The 26,234-nt window shown below is 35.9% G+C and overlaps 1 protein-coding gene across 1 annotated transcript in view; it reads left to right on the top strand.

Moving 5' to 3' along the window:
- Positions 1-1,816: 1,816 nt before the first annotated feature.
- TOMM70A (translocase of outer mitochondrial membrane 70 homolog A (S. cerevisiae)) overlaps positions 1,817-26,234 on the top strand; it is a 30,418-nt gene continuing 6,000 nt past the window's right edge. The window contains exons 1-9 of the mRNA XM_004675250.2: positions 1,817-2,586; positions 13,218-13,391; positions 15,775-15,901; positions 17,391-17,500; positions 20,043-20,191; positions 22,703-22,910; positions 23,286-23,420; positions 24,597-24,704; positions 25,565-25,681. Coding sequence (XP_004675307.1) covers positions 2,254-2,586; positions 13,218-13,391; positions 15,775-15,901; positions 17,391-17,500; positions 20,043-20,191; positions 22,703-22,910; positions 23,286-23,420; positions 24,597-24,704; positions 25,565-25,681 — 1,461 coding nt within the window. The 5' untranslated portion in view covers positions 1,817-2,253. The remainder of the gene's footprint in view (positions 2,587-13,217; positions 13,392-15,774; positions 15,902-17,390; positions 17,501-20,042; positions 20,192-22,702; positions 22,911-23,285; positions 23,421-24,596; positions 24,705-25,564; positions 25,682-26,234) is intronic.

Here is a 26,234-nt window from a genome sequence, read left to right on the forward strand (position 1 = left end):
TAGTGGCTACATATTGGACATAATGGATATAATTAATTTCCAATATTATAGAGTTTCTGGACAGCATTTATCTGGAAAGTGGTCAGAGAGTAAAAGAACCAGCATAATTTATTCTCCTGAAATCCAAGGTCATTCAAGAAGGGAATGACCAATGTTTTCATATGTTTCAGTAAAGCATATGAAGGCCAGAAACAAACAAGGAAGTTAGTGACTTCAGCAATTTCTGTCTAGCAATAAAGGCATGTATGTATCACCTCAGAAAGGTTGCAGAACTAATGATGTTCTTACTCAGTTCTAACTTTAACCAGAAAATGGAGCAGAAAAAAGGGGAAAGAGTAAGCTTAAGAATGGAAATGAAATGTGTAGCAAAGGATAAAAATAACAAGAACAAACTCATTTACTGATGTCTATCTTAAATATAAAAATCAAATAAAACCAATTATTAAATAAAATGTTTCAAAATCTCTAGCATTGATTGCCTTTGGAGAGGGAATCTAGACGTCTGGCAACAAGATTTGGAGGGAGACTTTTCATAAAAATCCTCTGTAACTTTTAAGTTGTAATCATTAACAGTCTACTACCAATAACAAAATTTTTGTCTATTATTAAATGTTTTAGTTCCTACAGTAGTCTAACTACTAGCACTCTACAATCCTCTGAGGGAATGCAGAAAATTGAGTATCTCAGGAAAGAACGCATCTAACTCTGTTCAAAAAGGCAGGAGAAATATTATGTGAAAGGGCAGAAGACTTGCTTTTGGAGGCTAGAATTCAGGAATGTAGCCAACAGGCTGCAACAATCACTGTTTGATCTACTCAATTCTACTGCTATTATTTTTAGCTTATCTTTTTAGTCTGTTGCTAAGGGAACCTATTACCCCAAAGCAATCTATTAATAGAAACCTCCATGAAGCAATAGAAAAGCAACGATCCTGAAAATTTCAAATTAGGCCATTCTAATTTAGTCTATTTTGGTATCACTTAATGAGCCATCTCCTTTCAATCTTTGTGTTGCCCTACAGTGATGTTGAAAATCCTGGTATACCCAAAACCAAAATGACCAATTTGTAAATGTTTAATACAGGCTGTGCAGACTAGTGTACCTAAAATGGGTGACAGGGAGTTGTGACTCCCTATTAACACTTATCTTCTTGAGGCAAAGACAGTACAAAAACCGTGTGGCAGTGGGTCTATCAGACCGCGGAGGACAGGAGTACTCCAGGGAGCCCGATAAGTGCTGGGGTGTCAAGGTGGAATCTAGTGAGTCACAAATACCTATAAAAAGCTGTAAACGATTTGGAACTCTTAGGGTTCATGTTTGTAGCAACTCAGTTCGAGAACCTCGTAACACAAACTTCATTGCTTTTATATGGCGCAAACAGCGAGCTTCAGAAACTCCAGTGTTCATGTCTTTTCCACCAGAGGCAACCCAGACTTGCCAGTTTCCACTCAATTTGGTTTTTGCCATCTGCCGTCGCCTCCAGTGGCCTCAAACAGCCCAAGTAAAATCTAGCCATGGTAGAAGATCGGTGATACAGGAGGCTATCTTTAGCTTTGGGCTTTTCCTCATACCTCTTTATAAATCCTTCTAATCCGTTGGTTTCCAAGACCCGCGAGCGAACTAAGGCTAACTGCCGCGGAATTGTAAGAAACAACGTGGCGGTAACTAGCAGGGGGCCCAAACTCTACCAATAAACTGGGCCGCTGACCTACGCTCCGCCTCCCGCCCCTGCCAGCCAATGAACTTCACATCTCTTGCACCACTCCCTCCCACCTCTGGGCCCCGCGAGTCATCATCTCCGTGACGATCCGCACAGCGTAAATCCGTCTATACTGGCTGTGCCATTTCGCTAGACAAGAGCCCTCTGTCCCTTCTTTCTGCGGGGAACAAGACACCGGCTACCACCAGAGGCCCAAGACCCCAGAAGTCAGTCTTACAGACAAGCGGAACGAAAGGAGAGGGGCTGCCCAGACGCCCAACCTCCCGCCCAGTTTCCCTGACCCGGAAGTGATTCTTCTCTTCTTCCCCCACCCCCCTTTCGGTTGAAGAAGCTGCGTCGGACGGCAGGTCTGGCCCGGCATGCCCTGGGCTTCCGGTGACCTCTGGCCCTTTCCTGTCGTCCGCTCTGGCTGCTTAGCGTGCTCGCTCTCACACCGCTTCCCCTCGCTCCCTCCCTCCTGTGTCCCTTCGCACGCTGTCTGGTGACTGTGGCGCCCGCGACCGGCAGAAAGGCGGTGGCGGAAGACACTCGTCATGGCCGCCTCTAAGCCTATGGAGGCGGCGGTGGTCGCGGCGGCTGCGCCCGGCTCGGGTAGTGGGGTGGGCGGCGGCGGTGGCGGCGCGACGGCGGGCCCGGGCACTGGGGGCCTGCCGCGATGGCAGCTGGCCCTGGCGGTCGGAGCACCCCTGCTGCTAGGTGCGGGTGCCATGTATTTATGGAGCCGGCAGCGGCGGCGCCGGGAGGCCGGGGGTCGTGGCGACGCCAGTGGCCTGAAGCGCAACAGTGAGCGGAAGACCCCGGAGGGCAGGGCCAGTCCAGCACCGGGCAGCGGACACCCTGAAGGCCCCGGTGCTCACCTGGAAATGGTGAGAAGCAGCCCCGAGCCCTGGAGGCGGAACCTGGCGGGTTCAGTCTTTCCTTGCCGGGTTGTGACGGTCAAGGGGCTCTCCATCAGACAGAAACTGGCAGGCGGCAGCACGTGGGTCTAAGGGAAACTCGTTTCTGGCTTCTTTATAGGGAACGGAGTAGCCCGAGGTCACAAGTTAGAGACGTGCCTTTGACAGCTTCCTTTTGGTTTGAGACAAATTTGCATTTCTTAGTGACACAGCATTTATCTCTCTTGCCTTGTGGATATTGGGGATATCTGCAAATGCCCTTGTGAAGGAAGGCAAATCTGTAACGATTGGTACGATACGATATACATTGCTTTGGTGATTTTTAAGGTTTAGAGTTTAATCGGTAATAACCTTTCAGTAGTGAGTCACTCCCCTTTACCAAGAGTTTCTTAGGGTGGAGGTAGGTAAATGCTGTGGCTGTTAGTTGGTAATGAATAAAATGGTGTTTAAAGGCATCCGTTTTTTCGTCCTTAGGCATAAATAAACATTTGGGGTAGAAGCATCTTTTATTTTTAAATTTCACATGGAAATTTACGTGAACAAGCCTGACATACAGATATAGATTCTCTGATGTAAGGCCAAACCATCTGAGAATGTGGGAAACTGCTTTGTGTTGGCATTGTTGAACTATTAAATCCTTTTGTTATTTAACAGCTGTGGGGATTACTGTCCTAGGCTGAATTAATACAGGGGTGGAGTGAAGGATTTTATCAGCGTTTGGGATTGTACCATGATAGTTCTAGAGTAAATCAGAGTTCAGAGTAACCTTTGGTCAAGTAACTCCCAGTTACAATCATTCAGAAGTCATTTACACTTTGTAAAGATCAAAGAATTCACTAAGTTATCAAATTGGCTTAAAGGAAGTTTTAATGTGGGACTGAACTGCCATAGTTTAGTGCTTGCTATATGTCAGGCCCCATGCTAACCATGACAGAGCCAAACAAATGTTCTCATGGGTAAGAAAACATTGCCTTCTTTTTTTTTAAATACAGGAAAAAATTCATTATCCTAACAGTGGTGGACGGAACACTCAGATTGTGAGAAGATGAGTGTGCTTTATATTGGGCTCTCCAGTATATTTCTTTGGGAAATTCATTTATCTCTCCGACCTAATGTCACCTGAGTAAAAAAGAGGATTAAAATATTAAATCTGTTAGAAAAAAATTACATTTCTTTCATTCCTAAATATTGGTGATTCTAAGTGCTGCTAGTGAGAACAGTAATTAGGAAGGTTTTTTGGGGTTAGTCATCACTTATGTCATTTTCATATGTCTGAAGTTCTTTGATCATTTCCTATTTCATTGTTTCTAAATTTTAATCACAAAGGTAATATGAATGAAAAATAGATAAAAGTTCTATTGATGGAAAAACAGGTAGTAATCACCACAAATAATGATAGTTTCTCTACATGAGTATTTTTGAAGTTTACTGTGATTTCAAATATTACTCCACCTCACCTGTCTGGTATTTGATAGCATTAAAAAAAAAAAAAAGGAAATGTTTTCTCACCCATGAGAATGTCTGTCTCCTTGCAGATTTTATATTTCTTTAAACCCCATTTTCAGTTTTTCAGCTTTGCTGGGTCAACATTGCAATGGTTTTTAAATTTAATGGTATTCTATGACTTTTTGGTGCAACTTTAACTGCTTTAAAATTTTAATATTTTTGACCCAAAATAAAACTGAGCAAAATACCTGAATATACTGTGGTTTATCTTGTGGAATTACTTGTAATCTTATTTTGATTAAGTAGACGATTCTTTAGAATAGACACAATATTAATGTCTTTGCCATTTTTAATGGAAATTTGTCTATTGTTGGTGACCAATAAATACTAAAATACGATTTTTGTCGTTTTTATAGTCATGTCCTTGGGAGTTATTAGACTAAATATAACTGACCACTAATTGTAATTTGTTGTCTGTGGTTGGGGAAACTGCCCTATGTTGAATGGTACCTTTTAATTGGGTACCCTCAGGTTTTGTAAGTAAAGAAGCTTTTGTTTCAGCTGATCGAATAACTGGCAGAATTCTGATGTCTGAACAGTTCTTTTTCCCCTTGAGTAATAACTATACCTTTTAAGAGGATGAAGAATGAGCAGACATTGTTGGTTGAGGATTCACTATCAGTAAATAGAAAATCAAGTTTTGTTTAATGGAGACTTTAGGATTTCACTATAGAAGGATATCTAGCCATAGTTGATTTTAAGGTAAAGTACTATGTCACATAACATTTTGAGCCATAATAAAATTTACCATGCTGTGCTTGTTTTTTTCTGAGAATACTCCATGTCACTCTGCCTCATCTAACTAGTTTCCCAAACCAAAAACTTAAAAATCATTTTCTTTTTTACCTGTATCCTCATGTTCTCCATATTCAATCCAGAAAAAAGCATCTATGTGTTCCATATCCAATGTAGAAAAATTTCCCTCTTAAAGATGACTACTATATTCATCCTCACTGCCATTATTTTTAGATTAACTGCTGCTGTCATTGTCTTCCTCTTAATTCATTTGTCACTACCAAAAAAATTCCAACAATTCATGCTTAAAACTATTATGTGGCATTTTTTATCTGCCCATAACAAAGTTAAAAATCATCTTGATTTAGGACCCTCCATGATTTTGAGCCTGCTTAGCTCTTCAGCATCACCTCTTAACACTTCCTCTTTTCATCTTTAGATGAACTCTTCTCAGTATCCCTCCTTATTCTCAGTTCATGTCTGTCTGTCCTTTCACTTTTACTGAAACCCTTTTCTATCTAAGCACACCTGAATTTACATAACACAGAAACTTTCCATAGCATTTACCAAATAGTACTAGCATTTGCATTTTCATATCTTTCCTACTATACTCTTGAATCCATGTATGCTGGGATTGGCCCAGTCTTTCCCATCATTATATTCTTGGAACTTAATAATACAGTTCCTGGCACATGACAGGTTTTGAATGGAATGAACCAGTGAGACTTCATTCTTTGACATTTCTGTTTGTTTTATTTCTGTTAGTCAAATATTTTTTTGAAAATCTCCAGGTTTTGGGGGCCTCCCTGGTGGTGGCAGGGGTGAAAGAGACAGCCCTGGCAAGCTTATCACCAGACACCAGCATGAGTTTGATCCCTGGCCAGTCAAAGAGCTAATCCACATGGCTCAGCAGACCTGTCTTGCCTCCTGCTCCCTCAGCAGTGTATTTCAGTAGTTCTACCTGTTTTGCTCCCCACTATATCTTTGGTGAGTCCTCTCACCCTCCTCCCTCAACACCTCAGGGCAGGCCTATACCCCAGTTCTTATATGCATAAATAAATAAATCTTTTTTAAAAAAAAAATTAAAATTCCAGGTTTTCATTGTTACTCTACCAATTTTAGTCAATTGGTAGAATAAAATAGGTATAACAGATATAAATATATTTTAGGCATTTTTTTAAAAACGAATCACAATTTTGCATGAACTACCTACAGAAACAGCATTCTTACTAGTAGGTTTTTACATAAAGAGTATTATGATTTAATATGTGTAAAGTATGTTCTAGGTTAATCCTATGTGAACACTAATTTCATAAAAAGTAGCAGTTGGCTGATAAAGATATTGAAAGATTGTTTCTCATGCAGTGTTTCAGAGTTGATTGCTCCTGTAACCTGGGATTCAAATTTAATAACAATACTTTTGGAATTTGGTAAATTTTTAGGTACAAAACCATGTTAAGAGAGACTTTAGATCACTTCTGTATTCTCATGATACAACTATGCAATTATAGTAACAAATTACTGTATTTTCTCTTGTGAATTTCTCATTCTAGCTTACTTTTACAGTGTCTGAATACAATCATCAAGATACTATTTTGTAAAAACTTACTAAGAATTTACAGTGATTCTTTATTACCAAATGTATATCACTGAAAGTCTTCTGGTTAGACATCCCAGGCCTTTTTTAGTGGACTTGTTTTAGAGGTCTCTTTGGACTCCTGAATTTCTGTTTCTCTGCTGATCTGGGTTGTTTTTCCTCTTGGAGTTGTTATCCTGACTGCTTTTCCTTATTCACTTTCCTTCCAGAGCAGATTTTTGTCAGTACCCTGCACTGACTATATTAAATCCTGATTATTTTCTTACTCTGTATTCCACTAAATTTGCTGGAATTTGTCCAGTTATCTATATCTTTGGTTCTTAAGTAGTAACCATGTCTTCCTGAGTAGATTTGCCTCTGCAAGTAGGAGGGGGCAAATTCTTTTATTTTGCCTCATTTCTGACAAATTTTAGCACAGTGTTTGTTGAAGAGAGAGGACATTTAATATGTTTATCATTGTTTCCTTTTAGAGTTACTGCCTGAATTCTTAATTCTTATCCAAGTTTTTTTTATATATATGTTTGTGTATGCAGTAGTTTAATTCAGTTTATTGCATGCTGAATTAATATTTTTCTGGCTACTAGTTGTACAATTTACTAATCACCAAATGTTCACTTTTCTTAAGATTTATTTTTATTTAGTTATGCATATAAAAGTGGGGGTTAAGGCCAGAGGTATGGGGATGAGAAGATTCACTAGTGACAGTGAGCAGAACAAGTGGATCTACTGAAATCCATTGCTAAGGGGAGCAGTTAAGAGAGGTCTGCTGTGCCATGTGTTACTTCACTTCACGTGAAATGTATTTTTAACTAAAATGAATTCAATTATATTTGTTTGCCAAAAAAAAAAAAAAAAATCTGGTGCTAATTCTCTCTTCACTTAATCTTTGCCCTCGAGTTGAGTAGTGATCAAAATAACACCTGAATCTGTTTTCTTTGTTTCAGTTCCAGCATGTTAGCCTGTGTGTGAGTCTAAAGAATAAAGATTCATTTTCTACATAAAACCATGAATGACAGTCCATGAGGTATAATAGAAGTAAAGTTGAGATAAGTTGAAGTCAGTTTCAATGTTGCCTTAGGCAACTTTTTCTGTTTCTGGATTTCAGTTGCTTTAAATGTAAAATGGGTATATTTCTAGTTTAGTGTCCATCTAAAGAATTTTCAAAGTAATTTTGACAATGATTTTTGTTCCATGTATTAGCTTCAGGATTCCCTATTAAGATTTGCTCATAATATTTGTTGACTTCATTTAGCAGAATCACAGTCATGAAGTTGACTTTGCTGGGCAGTTTTTACTATGAAAAAATAAAATTTATTTAAATCTTTACTGAAAAAACTTGAGTCTAGTAAATTAGGTAAGAAATACTTTGTAACATACTAGGCAGAAATGAATGTCCTTCACATAGTTCATCTGGACTCTTACTAGTTTTCATAGATTTGCATTTATACCCAAGTATCAATCCTGGAAATAGAAGAAATAGTTTTTATTCTTTTCAAATTGTTTCCTTTTAGGAAATCATTAGTATATATATTTTTAACTCACCAAGGTTACATGTAAGAATCCAGATGACAGGAATGGATGTGGGAATTTAAAGTCTTGTATGTAGCAATGGTAATAGGAAGTTACTGGAGGGGTTCCAGCAGGGAATGCCATAATCCATCTACTTGTTATATAGAGCTTTCAGATTGATCAAAAATAAAATAGTATGTTAGAAGAAATGCTGAGGAAAGAAGCATTTTTAAAGAATTTTAGCATAAAATGTTATGTGATATTCAAGACCTTAAAAAGACTAAGAAAAACCAAGTGATTTCCAGTATACAAGTTGGCTTTATGATCTTTTAAATCTCCTTTGCTTTTAGATATGTAAACAGGCCATGTAAAAAGATACTAGCATTTCAGAATGTTCCCATTGTGTTTTAGATCTATATGTCCTCATTTTTCATATGTAAAATATGCTTTCAAAAATGTCTTTGGGCTTATTTTCAAATTTCAACCTTTTAAATTTTGTCAAGGTAGACGTGGAAGAGGGATGAATTTAAAGCAGTACTTTCACAGGATTCCTGTGAGATGATAAAAATCTCTTCTATTATAAAGAATACCAGTGCATTTATTTTAATTTGTATCTGGTTTTTCCTGACATAGTAGAAGGTGGTGTTGATTGATAAGTTGGGATTTTGCTAGCCAGTGTTCTTCTGAATTCCATCAGTGAGTTAAAATAGTTTTTCTATACTTCTCTTGTCATAAGCCACCATAATGCCATTCTTTCTCTGCATTTTTATTATTTTTAAAGATTTGATTTATTTATGTATGCAAGAACTGGGGTATAGGGCAAGGTGAGGTGGGGGGAGGTGAGAGGATTCACCAGAAATAGTGGGGAGCAGAATAGGTATATCTAGTGGGGTACACTGCTGAGGGAAGCAGTGAGACGGGAGAGGTCTGCTGCCCCATGTAGATTAGGTCCCTGGCCACCAATCTTAACTCATGCTCCAATGGCTGCATATAGCAGCTAGCTTGATAGCTCTGAGACTTCACTAGTCTAGGAAGGAGCCCCCTGCACTTTTATTAACAAAGGGAAACATTTACCAGGAAAGTTAGGGGATGATGAACAGGAGGTTATCACTGAGGACCTGCCCTCTTGAAAATACAGTTTGGCTGCTTTCTTAACTGGCACTGAAGGAGCAATGGAAGAAAATTTGCTGTTTGGTGCTTTCCCTATGTAATTTGATCCCTTAGTGTCAGTAGGAGCATCATTTTTGCTACAGTATAATAAGGAAAGGAAATTGACCAGAGTCAGATTTGAGCCTAGGGAATTAAAGAATTTGTAATAATATTAAAAAAGGAAGCTGTTTTTAAGCTGCGGGAATGAAGGGTACTGGCTAATTGAAAGATTTCTTTTGGTTGGATTTAGGTTAGTGTTGCTTTGCTAAATAAAAAGAGATATTTTATCTTTTTAAGGAGAGGAATCCTGTGTACCCATCTCACTGAATTCCTCTTTTGTTAGAACTTGTCAGCCCTAGCTGTGTCAGTTATCTCCCTGTGTGTGATATTAGCTTTACATTTCTAAGTTCATTGCCTGTTTATGCTAGTGAAGCAAGGTCACTATTCTGCCTGGAGTATATCCTTTTCAGTTAGCCTGCAAATCTAGTAAAAATAAATCTTCTGGCCCTCCCTGGTGGCACAGCGGGTTAAAGCACAGCACTGAGAATCTAAAGATGCTTCCGCATGAGTTCAATTCCCGCCTGCCCCGGAGGTGACCACATGGCGTGGCAGACCTCTCCTGACCCGCCCGCTGCTCCCCTCAGCAGTGTACTTCGTTGATCTGCCTGTTCTGTTCCCCACTCTGTCTCTGGTGAAGCCTCTCACCGCCCCTGAGCCTCTGGCCTGTACCCCAGTTCTGTATGCACAAATAGATAAATCTTTAAAAAAATAAAATAAAATAAAAAAAAATAAATCTTCAATAAATTGTTAGTCAGGCATTTCTCATACATGATTTCCTGTGTACAGTTTCAAGTGTTTTAGGTTGTATATTGGCCCTGTTCTCAAATGACTTAGAAACATTGTGAAAGAAGAGGAAATGTTTTTCTTTATATTTAATATCAAAAGTAATTAAGCTTCATTATTTTGAAATTTTGTTAGGCACATAAAGCTTGGAGATTATGAAATGCTTTTAGCTTGGAGATTATGTGCTTTGGGCACTATGCTTTTTATCAATAAAGCTGTACTTCCGTGCACCATCCAAGACTTTCGAATGATGTTTTGTCTGATACTGGCTTTTTGTTTTACTATATGCTTTTTGGAGCTTTTTTTTTTTTCCAGGTCATGTTTTATATTATAGGCAGCATGTAGTTTTTTGCCTATTTGAAAATTTAATATCAAATCTGACCTTTTCAAGATTAATAATGACTTTTTTAGTGATTTTTGTCATACGTATTTTGCTTCTTTTCTTATCCTCCCCTTTCTGCATTTTGTCGTATTGACCATTTGTCTCACTTTAGGATTTATTTTTAGTGCTAAGAAAGTTGAATACTTCTATTTCTTATGTTCAATATTAAATGCTAGTTTGGCTAGGTATAAGATTTTAACTTAAAATTATCTTCATTCAGAATTTTTGAAGTTGTTACTTTAATTTACTAGTGTCCAATTCAGTGACAGTCAGATGGTTTGGGGTCCTTCTCTCTCTCTCTCTCTCTCTCTCTCTCTCACACACACACACACACACACACACACCTTTGTAGGTAATCTAAAAACTTTCAGGATTTTTGTTTTGAAATTTTACTGTGATAAGTCCAAAAATGTATCATTTTTCTTTTATCTCGAGGAATTTTTCTAATGTTTTTAGAAGCTCCACTCCATACTTTATATTTATAGTCCATGTCATTTAATTTTTCTTTCAAACTTATTACAATCCTACCCTGTTTTTATTGTATTCAGACTTCCTTGCCGCTACCTTATACTTGTTAATTTGTTCCTCAGTTATACCTATTCTAGTATATAGTCCACCCAACTGAATCATAATAATCCTTTGACATTTTTAAGCTGTCTAATATGTGCCTTTTAAACACACCCTTCTAATGGCATAATACTATGTGTAATAGTATGTAAAACAATATGTAACCCATCCAACTGATATATTGTGTAGTATATGTTAATATATAGAGGTGGGTATGTTATATTGATTCATGTATTTTCATGTGAACATTCTTCAGTTTATTCTTTGATAAATTTTGAGTTTTCTGTTTACTACATTAACATCTTTTTAAAAGCAGGCATTTTTTAAAAGTGAGTTTGATAGCCTTTCATTTAATTCATTTTTGGTTTTATTGGCTTTGTTTATCCTGCTTTCTCAAATATTAGTTTTCTATTTATTTTGACTTCCTCTCTTTTATGCTATTAATACTCCTTTTTGTTTGCAGTTCTTGGCAGTGTGGTTGCCTGGAAGAAACCAAGATATGCTTGTTATTCTTGGGTATTCAAGATATGCTTGTTATTCTTGGTTATTCTCATTCCTTTTGGATGATACAACATTACTCTGTTCTGACTTTGCATCTCTCAGTGGAGTGGGAAGACTGATGAGGTTGCTTCAAATGCAGTTTTCCAGCAATCACTTTGATAGGTTCCCCCCTTCCCACCCAGCCCACAACTACATAAAGATTCCTCTTTGTATTCTACTGTGGAGCTCTTATGCTGAGGATTTTCTGTCACATTCTTAATATGCAGATGTGCAGATTTTTTGTTTTGTATGTTATAGTATCATTTTTTAACAGCCACTGTTTAGTAATCCATAAATGAAGTATTAGGGCTTGCTGAAATTTGATTATTTGTAAATTAACATGGTAAGAGAGGTCAGACATAATTGTTACTTTACTAAAGCGTCTTATTTTTAAAAGCTGCTATTGGGTGTAAGACTGTAGATAACTGGAATTCTTGAAAATTTTGAGAACGAATACACCCTTTATTAACATACAATGAACGTTGTTTTGGTGATAGTTGTGGATATATTTTTGTTATGTTTAAGGCTAATGACAAATATAAGACTTTAAATTCAACTGTTAACTTATTTGTTCTTTGTATCTTTTCACCCTCTACAACCTAGTTTTAAAATATGCATGTTTCTTATTAACAGGCTAGCTAAAACTAGCTGTTAAATTTCTGAATTTAACTTCTTACAAATCCTTAGTATACTATACTTTTTAAAAATAACTATTTGTTGTCAGACTAATGGAGAATGGAAAAAGATAAATAGAATAAAGCTAAAACAAAGAAAAATCAAGCCAGAGTAAAGATGAAAAGGAAGGCTGTTATCTTCTTTTTGAACAGCAATTTGACTTTCATAGCCCCTGTAAGTGATTGGGGGCAGCAATTGCTGCTTTTTTCAAGTTTGGGGTAAAAACATACCACAAAACTCCCAAGCTTGGTAACTGAAATCTGAATAACTGGATTTATCTACAAAGATGCTTCCCAAATGTTAACTGAAATATTTGCAACTGTCCTCAGTGGATATTAATTACCAACTCTTCCTATTTAGGAAATATGTAAGTCACTAAGGAAGCACATTCTGAGACAAATGGAAGGGTGAATTTTACTGATGAACAAACAATAGATACAAGATAATAATTGTAGTAAAAATCTTAGTGTTTTCACTATGTTCCTCAGTGTTAATAGACAGCCTCAAAGAAAAATAATAAAACATTTGAATATGTAGCTTTCAGAATGAGAATGACAAATGGCTAATATGAAAAGAATTTCAAATTTAAAAATAGTGAAGAAACTAAAATATTAGAATATTGCTTTTTAGTACTATTCACATTTCAGATCTAGCAGTTCTTTTTGTGAGGAATGGCCCATGCATTGTTCTGACAGAATGTTTGCATCATGGCTGGTCCCTCCTATTGTGACAATTGAAAATGTCTCTAGATACTGTCTAATGTACTGTAGAGGATAAAACCACTCCTGATTAAGAACCACTGTTTTATATCCACTGAATTAACAAAAACTAAATGCTGTCACCCTGTTGCTGGCAGAATTGGTGGAAAGTGGTACTTTTTAAGGCACTACTGTGTTTTTGAAAATTTCAAGTGTTTGAAATTTAAAATATACAAAGCTTTTAAGCCTAGCAGTCCTGTTAACTAACCTTTGAAGATATTTATTTGAAGTATCTTGCTGTAAACAAGATTCTATTTACCCTTTTTTATCATTTAATTACTGTGATCTGAATCTATTCCTGAGTATTGGTATGTTTAATAATTGTTTCCTTTCATTTCAGAACTCTCTTGATAGAGCCCAAGCAGCCAAGAACAAAGGCAACAAGTATTTCAAAGCAGGAAAATATGAACAAGCTATTCAGTGCTATACTGAGGCTATCAGTTTGTGTCCTACAGAGAAGAACGTTGACCTTTCCACGTTTTATCAAAACAGAGCTGCTGCCTTTGAACAATTGGTATGTATACTGTGTTGTTTTTTGTTCCTTTTTATTTGTATGTTTCAATTAGTGCAACTTTAATACAGCTAATAAATTTTTTGAAGTTGTCTTGAAATTATAGGATTTTTACTTTATTTTTATGTCCTTCAATTACCTAACTTTTTTAAGAAGAAATTTTAGTTTGCTGGGTACAAATCCAATTCAAAGTTACAACTATATATATCAGAGTTTATAGAAATAAGTAAAGTTTAAGTTTCTGGTGATCCCATCCTCAACAGTTTAAGCTTATTTTTTCAAGTTTTTGTCTCCACACATATAATATGTGGGGGGGAAAGACCATAAATGACTTTCTATTATATCTGTTGTTTGTGACATATTTTCTCAGTTGCCACTATATCTTGTACAGCTTTTCATAGCACACACAGATCTGTTTCATTCTTTTTAAAGGATATATGTAGTAGCTGTTGTATGATTGTATAGTGGAAAACATCTCCCTAATGATGAACATTTGGATTGCTTCCTATTTTCCCTGTTGCATACAGTGGTGCAGTAAATATTTTTGTAAGTATTTTTTTTTTTTTGCATACTTTTCAGAGGATAAAATTCTAGAATAAAATTCTAGAAATGAAAATAAATAGTATCAATACTTACTTACACTCATAATATTTGAGCATGCTAGTTTTCCAGTATTCTCACTATTATTACTGATTTTTGCAATTCTGGTAGACTAAAAATACTGTCCTGTCTCATTGTTTTAATTTGCACTTTTTGGGATGTTGCTAAAGTTAACTAGCCTTTTCTTTATTCATTGGGTATTTGTATTTTATTTGTTCAACCAAATTTTACATTTTATTGACTGTCTCATATACAGAAGGTTACAATGGTAGGAACTTTAAGTAGGGGCAGGAACATCATCTTAAATTACTCTTAGTGTAGCCCTCCCTGGTGGCCCAGCGGGTTAAAGCACAGCACTAAGAAGCTAAAGCCACTTCCGTATGAGTTCGATTCCCGCCTGTCCCGGAGGTGACCACATGGCGTGGCAGACCTCTCCTGACCCACCCGCTGCTCCCCTCAACAGTGTACTTCGTCGATCTGCCTGTTCTGCTCCCCACTCTGTCTCTGGTGAAGCCTCTCGCCACCTCTGAGCCTCTGGCCTGTACCCCAGTTCTGTATGTACAAATAAATAAATCTTAAAAAAAAAATTACTCTTAGTGTTCTGTCAAGAATGTAATAGAGAAAAGGAAGGAAGACTAGGTAAAGATCACATAGGCTAGGTAAGACATGGAGGAAAGCTGGAGAATAATGGAACTTAATGTTTTACTGGCTGTGAAGGATAAAGAAAAACATTAATTTTAATGATAGTGAAGTGGATGAGGAGTGAGACAGCTTAAGTAAACAGCTGAGTTGAAAAATATCTCTTAGGAGTCTTAGGAGTAGTCTGGACTATAGAGATAACTTTTAGGATGTTACATACTTTTCACCTACTTTTAGATGTTACATAGTGCCAGCACCATACAGGTGTGATCACCGAGAGAGATAGGTGGAAGGGGAAAGTTCCATGAAAAAAATTGAGTACCGAGTAAGGTAAATAGGAATCAAGGAGAGTGGCAACTCTGCAAGTTTGATATTAAAAAGATGCTGAGAAATGGGGTAGTGGCTGCAGTGAATTATAGAATCAGACAGTTTTTAAAAGAGAAAAAATACTAGAACAACTGTTCTTATGTTCCTTGGAATGACTCAGTAGAGAAGAGGGTTGATGAAGAGCTGAGATAGATAACCATTAAGTACTTGATATGGAAAAGATCCACATCACAGGCCCTCCCTGGTGGTGCAGCTGGTTAAAGCGCAGCGCTGAGAGGCTGAAGCCACTTTCGCATGAGTTCGATTCCCGCCTGCCCCGGAGGTGACCACATGGCATGGCAGACCTCTCCTGACCCACCCGCTGCCCCCCTCAGCAGTGTACTTTGTCGATATGCCTTTTCTGTACCCCACTCTGTCTCTGGTGAATCCTCTCACCCTCCGCATCTCTGGCCTGTACCCCAGTTCTGTACGAATAAATAATAAATAAATCTTTAAAAAAAAAATCCACATCACAAGAGGAAGGTTTGCCTTTAATGAAAAGGGCACTTGTTGGCGTTAACAGGAGGACGATGACATGAACATATAGATGCAGGTAGGTGTGTAGATTTGGTGGTTGGAAGGTGGCCTAAGTATGTCTTTTAACTCCTAAAATTAGGTTTCTTATCATATGTCTTGTTTCTACAGCTAGTGTGGATATTAACTGTATGTGTTGGGAATATTTATTTCTGTGTGGGTCTTTTAATAGTCTTTTAGGCCTGGAACACTGATTTTTATTAAATAGTGCTTTTAGTGTGACTTTTTAAAATACTTTTAATTACAGCAAAAATGGAAAGAGGTGGCACAAGATTGCACAAAGGCTGTTGAACTTAATCCCAAATATGTGAAAGCTCTCTTTAGACGTGCAAAAGCCCACGAGAAGCTAGACAATAAGAAGGAATGTTTAGAAGGTGAGGGTATTTTTGTGTTTATATATGAAAATTATTAAAGGCTTTGTAATCATCGGTAAGGTTAAATGAAACTCTGCCTGTGGTTAAAGAAATCAACTGTATTTAAAATTAGACTTTTCCAATTGAGACTCTCTTTTGGTTTAAATTAAGATTGTAAATACTGAGCGTTGTCTGTGTTCCCAACTGTGGAGTTAAAAGATCTGGAGTCTATCACAGATTTAAACTTGGCAATTAATGAGCTTTGTGTAACTCCATGAATAAGAAATTTAAAAAGAGGTTTCAGCAAAGTGATAGTGTTTCTAAAATTCTACATATCTTATATAAATATGAAATAACTTTAGTATAAAGTTAATATTAAAGTACAAGGTAAAATAATAACAAATCATTAAAGAAAATAGTTTCTGCCCTTGGTATTTTGAAACTTTTTATATTCAGAAACTATGTAACTGATACAAAGCTGTTCTCATTAAATATTATACTTGTTCTGGAACCTCTAACTGACCTTATTTGCTGCTAAAACTTCAGTTAGCCTGTGGACCACTGACTTTAAATGTACATCTTTCTAGGTGATTTGGAGCCAAACCAAAGTGTGATTCCTGCACTATAAAAGTGGTTTCCGTACATGTTTAAATCTGCTTTAAAAGCATCAACAGAAGATTTAGTCATTATTTTTAATAATTTTATTTAAAAGACTTATTATTTTAATTCATATTACCATGTGTGAGTAGTTTAGAGAACATTTTTGAAAACTGGAATTTTGTACTGTCATGTATTTTGGTAATGGATGAAAGGCATATTGCTTTGGAAGACAAGTCAGTTTTGAGCAAACTTTGAAGTTATTATCAGATAATTTGTAAAGAGGTGATTAAAAAGAATTTTAGATAGAAAAAAACTGATGGAAAAAGGTTGCAGCATTGGTACTAGCACAAGATTATCATGGAAATGTAACTTGTTTGAAGAAGGAAGAATTTAGATTAAAGAGAAATTTTAGAGATGGAATGTCTATTGTTTTAGTACTTTCAAAAGGTTTTTTTTTTTGTTTTTCCTTTTCAAACCCTACTGTATCTTGAACTATGACATAATTAGAAGAAAGCATATTTGAGAACTCAGTGGCAAGCTGACCTAAGAGACAAGGAATAACAGACGTATAAAAACACACAGACATGAAAAATCCCCACTCTGTTGATTTGTCCTATCCCCCTTGTTATATTTGCTATTTATATAGAATGTTAAAGAAGTGAAAAACCGCAAATCATGCATTACCTTTCATTTCACAGGTGAGGTAACTGAACTGCAGAAAAATGGAGATTTGAGTTTGATCATGACTATATAAAATTAGTAAAGTATGAGGAAGCAGCCTATTAGAAATGAAATTGATAGCCATGTAAACCAAAATGTAGCTTTCTGTGGTACCACTGTTTCCTTTTGATACTGACAGTCATCATTGCAGTACTATTATTCTTACTCTTTTTCATTCCATCATTTCTAGATGTCACTGCTGTATGTATATTAGAAGGATTCCAAAATCAACAAAGCATGCTGTTAGCCGATAAAGTTCTTAAACTTCTTGGAAAGGAGAAAGCCAAAGAAAAATACAAGGTAAAATAATCTTGAGTTAGCTACTAGAGGGAGTTGTACATTGTGAAAGAACATTTCTCATTTATATCTGCTTAAACCCAGGCATGATGGTCATGGTAACAACTGAGTGTACATTTTGATATTTATTTTTCCTGTAACCTTGGACTTTTATTGAATATCCTTTTTAATACAAATGTAGGTTGTGTCCAATATTGTACCTGTAGAATACTAGAAGAATTTGTCTGTATTGCGAAAGAGTGGTTTATGAGCCAAATCTAGTCTGCTACCTATTTTTATGACGTTTTATGGTAACTCAGTCACTCCCATATTGTTTTAGGTTGCTTTTAAGTAACAACAGTAAAATTGATGGTTGTGATAGAGACTGTATGGCTCTCAAAATCTAAGATATCTACTAACTGGCAATTTTAACAAAATTTGCCACCACCTGTCTGTATCGTGAACATTTTAAAGGTACATTGTATAAACTGGGTGGTGTTTTTATGCAGTTAGTAACAGTTTCAAAAAAACATGTACTGAACAAAGCTCTCTTGTGACTGTTTTAAAAGGATAGGTGCAAAGATGTGTTGCTTGCCCTTAACAGACTTGCAATTTAGCAAAGTGGATCATTAAAAAGTACAAAGGTCACAATATGGTGAAGTGTCACAAGGGGTTATGAGTGCCTTGGACTATAGTACCACTTAGTATTTTCTAAAGATCAATAGAGAATTTATACTAAATTTCAGTAATACGAAGCAATCTTTATCTTTAACAACTTGTTTTCTTAAATTGATTTTACTAGGCTGTATTTTTAATTTTACATCTCTGAATATTAACTAAGGTGAATGGTTAAAACAAGAACATGTCTGGTGGTTCTCAGTCTCTTTAAACTACGGGATTTTTACCCCTCAAGCATTTTGTAGAGGTGTTCCTCAAAACACTTAGGAAATATCATGTTAGAGTTTAACAAACTGAATGTTGAATCCACCTAGTTTTCTCAGGTATATTTAATAGAAAATAGTTGAAAAAGATAAACCTACATTAACATAGGGTCCAAATGAGTTTCCAGATAAGTTTTTTAATGTTTATATGCTACTTTGTAAATACTTTTCATGCTTGATTTTTTTTTTTAAAGATTTATTTATTCATACAGAACTGGGGTACAGGCCAGAGGCTCAGGGGCGGTGAGAGGCTTCACCAGAGACAGAGTGGGGAGTCATGCTTGATTTTTATAACAATCTTATAAGATAAAGAAATATTTTACTGCCATGTAAGAGTTAAGAAAGCTGGAAATCATATGTACAAGGTCACATAGCTAATAAGAAGCAGAGGTAGGATTTGTGTCTTGTTTCTTTGATATTTAAGTTCAGTAGTTGTAACACACTTTGTTAAAAATGTGTGGAAGGCAAAAAGGTGACAGCTTCATTTCTAGGCTGATATAGGAAACTAAGAACATAAATGACTTACCCAACTTTAAATGCTGTTTAAATTTCTATTGATGCTTTTCCCTAAAAGTGATAAATGATTGGCACTGTACAGTCCTACTCAGACTCCTTTGTGAAATATTGAAGTTAGATACATTTGTGCTTGATGGGTGACCATTTGACATAAATATTTGTTAGTTTAATCCTAAAATAATACAGATAGACTCTTACCCAGAAAACAAAACTAGGGGGTTTTCACTTACGATTTCGTGCTTGCTTTTTCTATCCCAACTTGTCCTAATCTAAGTCAGATCCTGTTTTTTTCCCCTCGAATAGAAATAACCAAAAATGATCTTTGTAACACATACTTTTATTGAGGTCACTTGTGTTTATAAATACTGTGCATACTTTAGGGGCATAAGGACATACCTCTTCAGATGAATATTGCCACACAATGCCTACCACCAAATATAATACACACAATTTAAGATGCCATATTTTTATTTTAAAATTATTGGATTGAGAGTCCTTTGCTTAAGTTATTCCCTCATCCCTAGTCTTTTTAAAATTTTATCATCTTAATTGTGCTATAAGGAGAAACAAAATACTGTATAACTATTCATCAGTTTGCTAGGCCAAATAGTAAAAAACAGTGTGATTTCATTTTCACTTTTAATGGAACTTAGTGTAATTGAGATCATCAGATGTAGTACAGCCAGAGAGCAGTGACAAAGTCCATCATAAAGGGACTTCACATTTCAGTATCCAAGAAGACATAGTCTTCAGTAGTAAAATGAGGATGCTCCTAGACCTCCTAGGAGAAGGAGATTACTAATTCAGCAGTTTTTTGCGTTCTGTGTTCTAGATTTCATTTCTTTTTACTTTTAATTTTAGTGGCTGTAAGAGTTCTTGTTACTTTTCATTTTTGGAGAGGAGAAAGACTCATGTAAAACCTGCTTTGAAAAGCTAAACTTACAACTTTACCATTTCCACTCTCTTATGCTATGTTTAGGAGCCTAATAGTCTTTATATTACTTCAAAATGGTATTCCAGTTTTTATAATAGTAATCTCAGTGTTCCACAAATGTACCTGATTCTGGTGTTTTTTCATTTTGATATATTTAAATATGATTATATTTCAGAATCGTGAACCTCTGATGCCATCTCCACAGTTTATCAAATCTTATTTCAGTTCTTTCACGGATGATATAATTTCTCAGCCCATGCTTAAAGGAGAAAAGTCTGATGAAGATAAAGATAAGGAAGGGGAAGCTTTAGAAGTGAAAGAAAAGTAAGTGTGTCAAGCATAGTATCTGCTTAATATTTTGGGAAATGTTTGGGGTTTTGGGGTTTTTTCTTGCTGCCCGAGAGCTGGGGCCCTGAGACATCTCAAAAAAAAATCTATAGAAATAGGTAAAATAGATGTAGATTGATTATTATATATGTCTTGTCAGTCTGCCTAATATTTTGAGAGTTATTTCTCTGGTGATCTCAATCCTGCTACCAGCATTTTGCACCGCATTTGTGGCTAGCTTGCAGTGCTGTGTCCTAACCCGTTGTGCTACCAGGAAGGGCTTGCACCGCTTTTGTGGCCATGAGTGATACTCACTAGGATTCCCAGTGAGTCAAGTGGTTGACTGTACTTGGATAGGGGCATTCATTTGAAATATCATGTAGCTCCAGGTTTTTATGGTATAGGGAAGTTTATAATTTATGAAATATTTAGGAGTGCCTAAACGAGTGACTTTCATCAAGGTTTTGCCTGTTTGCCTAGGAAAATGCCATTTTGTGCTTCTTGTATTTCTTCCTTTAAGCTTTAAGGGAGTTTAAACCAAAGCACAGAATGCAGCTGGAGATCAAATGGACTAATATAGTGTATCAGCTGTCTAAACTGATGACTCATTCATATTTATCAATCCTGTGTTTGCAGTTAAAATTAACTCTCTTAAGAAATGTTATTACCAAAGTCAGATTTTTAAATAGTTTGGGAGAAAAGAGAAATTGCTACTGTAGCACAATTTTTCATTAGTAGCTTACTGGAATGATTGAAAAAACAAACTGTTTAGATTTCTATCACCCAAATTTTCTGCCACCTTTGTTGGCTACCTTTTAAAGGAGGGTACTGTATATTTGTACCATAATGTTCAAAATTCAATAAAAGTCTTTTCAGAAAATTGTGGTTGAGAATAAGTGTTTAAGGATGCTGTGTAGTTTTTGTGTTGATGATGCCAATAATTTCTTTTTCTGGTTAGGAAATAGTCTTTGTTCCAGAAAAAATACAGTAAGTTCATATCATTATTCTATATTGAGAGGTAGGTGGTGGGACACAGCTGCCTCTCAGTAGCACACTTTACTGGAATTGGACCTAAATTGTTTTAATTCCACCTTACTCTAAGCCTTAATATCCATTAGTTTTTAAACACTTTTTTTTTTTTTTTAAGATTTATTTATTTATTCAGACAGAACTGGGGTACAGGCCAGAGATGGGGAGGGTGAGAGGATTCACCAGGGACAGACTGGGGAGCAGAACAGGCAGATCGACGAAGTACACTGCTGAGGGGAGCAGCAGATGGGTCAGGAGAGGTCTGCCATGCCATGTGGGTCACCTCCGGGGCAGGTGGGGATCAAACTCATGCGGAAGTGGCTTAAGCTTCTTAGTGCTATGCTTTAACCCACTGTGCCACCAGGGAGGGCCCAATATCCATTAGTTTTTAAATGGGGCTAATGATACCTCCTACCTTAGAGGGTTATTGTGAGGTGTAAAGTTCTTGTTTTTAGTTTCAGGCACTTAGATTCTCAATAAGTAGGAGCTATTATTACTTCCAATCTGATTTAAGAATTCTATTTTCTTACTATGGTGAGCAGAAGAACAAAATAAGAATGCAGGAAGACATTCAAATGTAGTTAGAAAGGTTAGCATGTCGTTTATAAAATTTTGACCAGTCAGTTGCCAGTTTCCTTTATTCAAAATATGTAACAAAATGAGACATATTTCACGGTTCCTTGCAGTTATAAGACCCATTAAAGGTTATCTAGTGTAAATTCCTTTTTGGTTAAAAAAAAAAAAAATAATCCTCCTACAAGTATTTCCAGTAAGTCATAATCTTAAAGGAATAGTGCTGCCTGAGTTTTAAAAAGAAGGTGGATTTTTAAGTCCTTGATGGAAGTCTCCTCTAAATTTGTTTTGGTATGTCCACCTATTCATTCTAGATCTTTTAAGTGAAATAGTATAATTTCTGGCTGAGAACCTTTGAGATATTTCCTCTCCGGTCGTGGTCCTGTATAGTCTGTCTTCCACATCACAACCAGAGGGATTGAGGATCTTTACAAGTACAGTTCAGGTCACAGTTCCTCCCTTGGTTTCTGTGACCTTAAATTCGCTTCATTATTTCCTATTTTTTCTGTTAGTCATAAAGTAAGTTGTTCAGTGCTATCAGTGTGCCATATAATGCACCTTAATAATGGTAACTTAAGACAGGATCCTTGCCCATGTTTCAGATCACCATCATTAGCTTATCTTTTCACATATCTTTTTACATAACATAAGTGTTGACATTTGGGTGGTATCTTAGGTTTCTGCCATTGACTCTGCAGTGTCCTTTTAAAGACTCCTTTAAAGCATCAGTAAGATTCCAGTCTGCATCAAAAATACTAATCTGTTACCCTGCCTTCCCCAATCTTTACCACACTGGCTTATTGACTTGTTAAAGAAAAATTGTTTAACTCAGTTACACTTACTATGGCAAGTGTTAGCATCTGATCCTTCCTTAGTAAATAATTTGCTGTTTGTTTTTATTTTCAGTTCTGGATATTTAAAGGCCAAACAGTATATGGAAGAAGAAAACTATGATAAAATCATAAGTGAATGCTCAAAAGAAATAGATGCTCAAGGCAAATACATGGCAGAAGCATTATTACTACGTGCCACTTTCTACCTACTTATTGGCAATGCCAATGCAGCCAAGCCAGATTTAGATAAGGTCATCAGTTTGAAAGAAGCTAATGTGAAGGTACATTTTAAAATGTGTACATTGGAAAAAAATAATTTGAAAATGAGACTTGTCAAAAATGTCTTGACACATTTTTGACTTCTCAGTTACCATTCTCCAAAAACACTACTTTTGTTTTTGAAAGTAATTCCAGACAGTGGTGATCACTGGTGCAGTGACTATAATATAAAAATGAGACTTACTTAGGAAACGGGGGGCACGGTATCTGGTAGCTTCAGAATACACGTAGGTTCAAACATAGTAAAAACATAGCTGTACATTTTAAAAGGTTGAACTTTGTGGTATATAAATTCTCTCTCAAAAAAACTGTTAATTAAAAAATTAATTGGAATAAAAAGTACTAATGTTGAACCTCTTCTCATTTGGGGTATGTAGCTTCGAGCAAATGCACTCATCAAAAGAGGCAGCATGTACATGCAGCAGCAGCAGCCTTTGCTGTCTACTCAGGATTTTAACATGGCTGCTGACATTGATCCTCAGAATGCAGATGTTTATCACCACCGAGGACAGGTAAACCTATTTTAAAGACTTTCACCTTTGGATAGAGGGATTTGATAATTATTTTTTAAGAATGTTTTAAAGTTTTGTATTACCAATGGAACAAAGTACCACTGGAAATTATGGTTTAAGTTGACATTTAGGTCCGTCTTGAACATTTGTCCTTGTAATTTTTGGTATAGTCGTATTAGAGGAAAAATAGAAAATTGTTGGCTTGCAAGTTCAGATGTTTTGCTGGCTCATAGATTTTCAGCGGGTAAAAATATTAAAAATATTTTGTGATTATGGTGAGTTAAATTACAATCAACAGAATGATTTTTGTTGAACTTCTTGTTACAAGGAAATACTAATTCCTAATCAAACCACAATAAAAAATCCTCTGGATTGAGTTTTATAAAATGTATATTTTTTTCACTAAAAATATACAATGGAAAAAACCAATTTGCAATTTCAGCCTCGTTGAGGAAACATTGCTGCTTGGAATGCATTATGATAGGAAATATGGGTTATTCAAATAATAGGAAAGCTAAGTACCTAGTGGAGAAACCCAAAAATTTAGTGAAAACTAGATGTATATTAAGTGTTGAGATAACCTTTAAAATTCTTGACATTTTAAAATCCTTATTAGTAACACATTATTTGTTGCATGATCTGCTTTGAAACTGGAAATTACTCCAGAAGGGGGTTCTTGCTTAATAATGATCGTAATTATAGTGCAAAAATGGGGTTTGGGGCCTTCCCTGGTTGTGCAAGGGTTTAAAGTGCGGCACTTTTACACTATTCACAGCCACTGGAGCACAGGAGTTTGATCCCTGGCCAGGGGTGTGACCCACATGGCACGGCAGACCTCTCGTCTTGCCTGCTGCTCCTCTCAGTCCACCTATTCTGTTACCCACTCTGTCTCTAGTGAATCTTCCAACCCCCACGCCCCTGACCTGTACCCCCAGTTCTTACATATGAACAAATCTTTAAGGGAAAAAAAGGTGGTTTTAGAATGCTTCTTACGTAAAGTTTTAGAATATTTCCTATAGAATTGTAAGATTTTTCTATTCTAGTTCACTGTTCTAGAAATCCTATATTGAATAATTATTTTGTATATTTAACATTATGCTATGCTATAATTATAGGTGTATTTAACTGGTTTACTTTCTATTTTGAATTGAGATTATGTATTGTTTTTTTCATTAGCTGAAAATATTGCTTGATCAAGTTGAAGAAGCAGTGGCAGACTTTGACGAATGTATTAGATTAAGACCTGAATCTGCTCTGGCACAGGCTCAGAAATGTTTTGCACTGGTAAGTTCTAATTTTTAAATATTTGCCTAAATATTACTGCACATTGCTAACAAAAATGATTATTTTGTCTACAAAAAAAACCTCTTATTTTCTTCCTGAATGGATAGCTATAGGAAGAAAATGTGTTTAGGAAAATAGAATTGTAAATGTGTATGTTAAATGAGTTCCTACTCCTTTATTTCTCTGGATGTTTTTATTTTGAGTTTATCTTGACACAAATGTTTGTCCCTGACTTAATGCTCCCTTAGACATCACTGTTCTCCCTGAGCTTCTACCATAACCCAGTATAAAAGAACAAACATTTTGAGGGAATGATTTCAATCATAACACTAAAGAATTCCTCTCACCTTACCTTTAAAGAGCTATTTCTTAATATTCAGGTACACAAGGCTGTAAATCAGGTAAAATAAGTGCTTATCTGGTGAAACACTGAGGTACTTTCAGTTTGCCCTAGTATTTAGTTTTAAAAGAATTTCCTTCATATAATTTAGTTGTGATGGATATAAAACCTTAGTTTCAGGTGTACAATATAATAAGAATTTTCTTTTTAAAGGAGGAAACACTTTTAGATGAAAAGACTTTATAAGTCCTTTGTAAAGTCATAATAGATTTAAATTTTAAATTTAAAATTCCATCTATATGGAAAAGTTAACTTGTAACAAGTTAGTATGCCCTCTTTTAAAATATTGAATACCTTGAAATTGTATAGTGGCAATGAGATTGTACATAGCTTTTTTGGGACCCTTTTAGATGCAGTCAGTTATGTTATCATATTTGCATAGTGTCAAATGATTTTTATAAAATTAACATTTCATGAGTTTTTGAATTCTTGACAGCTTGTTTTGATTTCTCTTGAATAGTATCGTCAGGCATATACAGGAAACAATTCTTCACAAATCCAAGCAGCTATGAAAGGTTTTGAAGAAGTCATAAAGAAATTTCCAAGGTGTGCTGAGGGATATGCACTGTATGCTCAGGTAAGTGTGATTTTTCAGGTAAGATTGATTTTTAGTCAATTTTGGTGTTTTTGGTTTTTTTTTCTTTTCTTTTCTTTTTTAAGATTATTACATGTGTGTGCTGAGCCCTACGTAGAAATCAGAAACATTGCTACCTTGGTTGCAGCTTTTGTGGAAGTGGATGGTTTTGTTCCTGCTTTGATTCTTTTAACCAACCAGAACGGTTCTAAATCAGGTTCATGAGGGACCTCTTAACACAATTTGAAAATTAAGACCCTAACTTAAAATGTAGAGAAACTTAAGCAGATCATTTTTCTCATGTTTGACTGAATTTACAAAATTTAATTCTTGTAGGAAATTTTACTAAATGCAGTTGATATGGAAAATACCCATAGAAGTTCAGAAGGGATTTTATGGTGTAGATTCTATAAGTAGCTCAAAGAGCAAAAGCAAATAACTATTAAGGAATCCAATGCTAAAAATTTATTTGTAGAACTTTTCCTAGTGGCACGTTTCTGTCATGTGCTACCTTCAGAGTAGCTTTGACTTAACTTGAACTGTTGAATCAGCACTA

This window comes from Condylura cristata, unplaced genomic scaffold, assembly GCF_000260355.1.
Source record: "Condylura cristata isolate star-nosed mole 26May11 unplaced genomic scaffold, ConCri1.0 scaffold00003, whole genome shotgun sequence".
In the NCBI taxonomy this organism is placed as follows: Eukaryota; Metazoa; Chordata; class Mammalia; order Eulipotyphla; family Talpidae; genus Condylura; species Condylura cristata.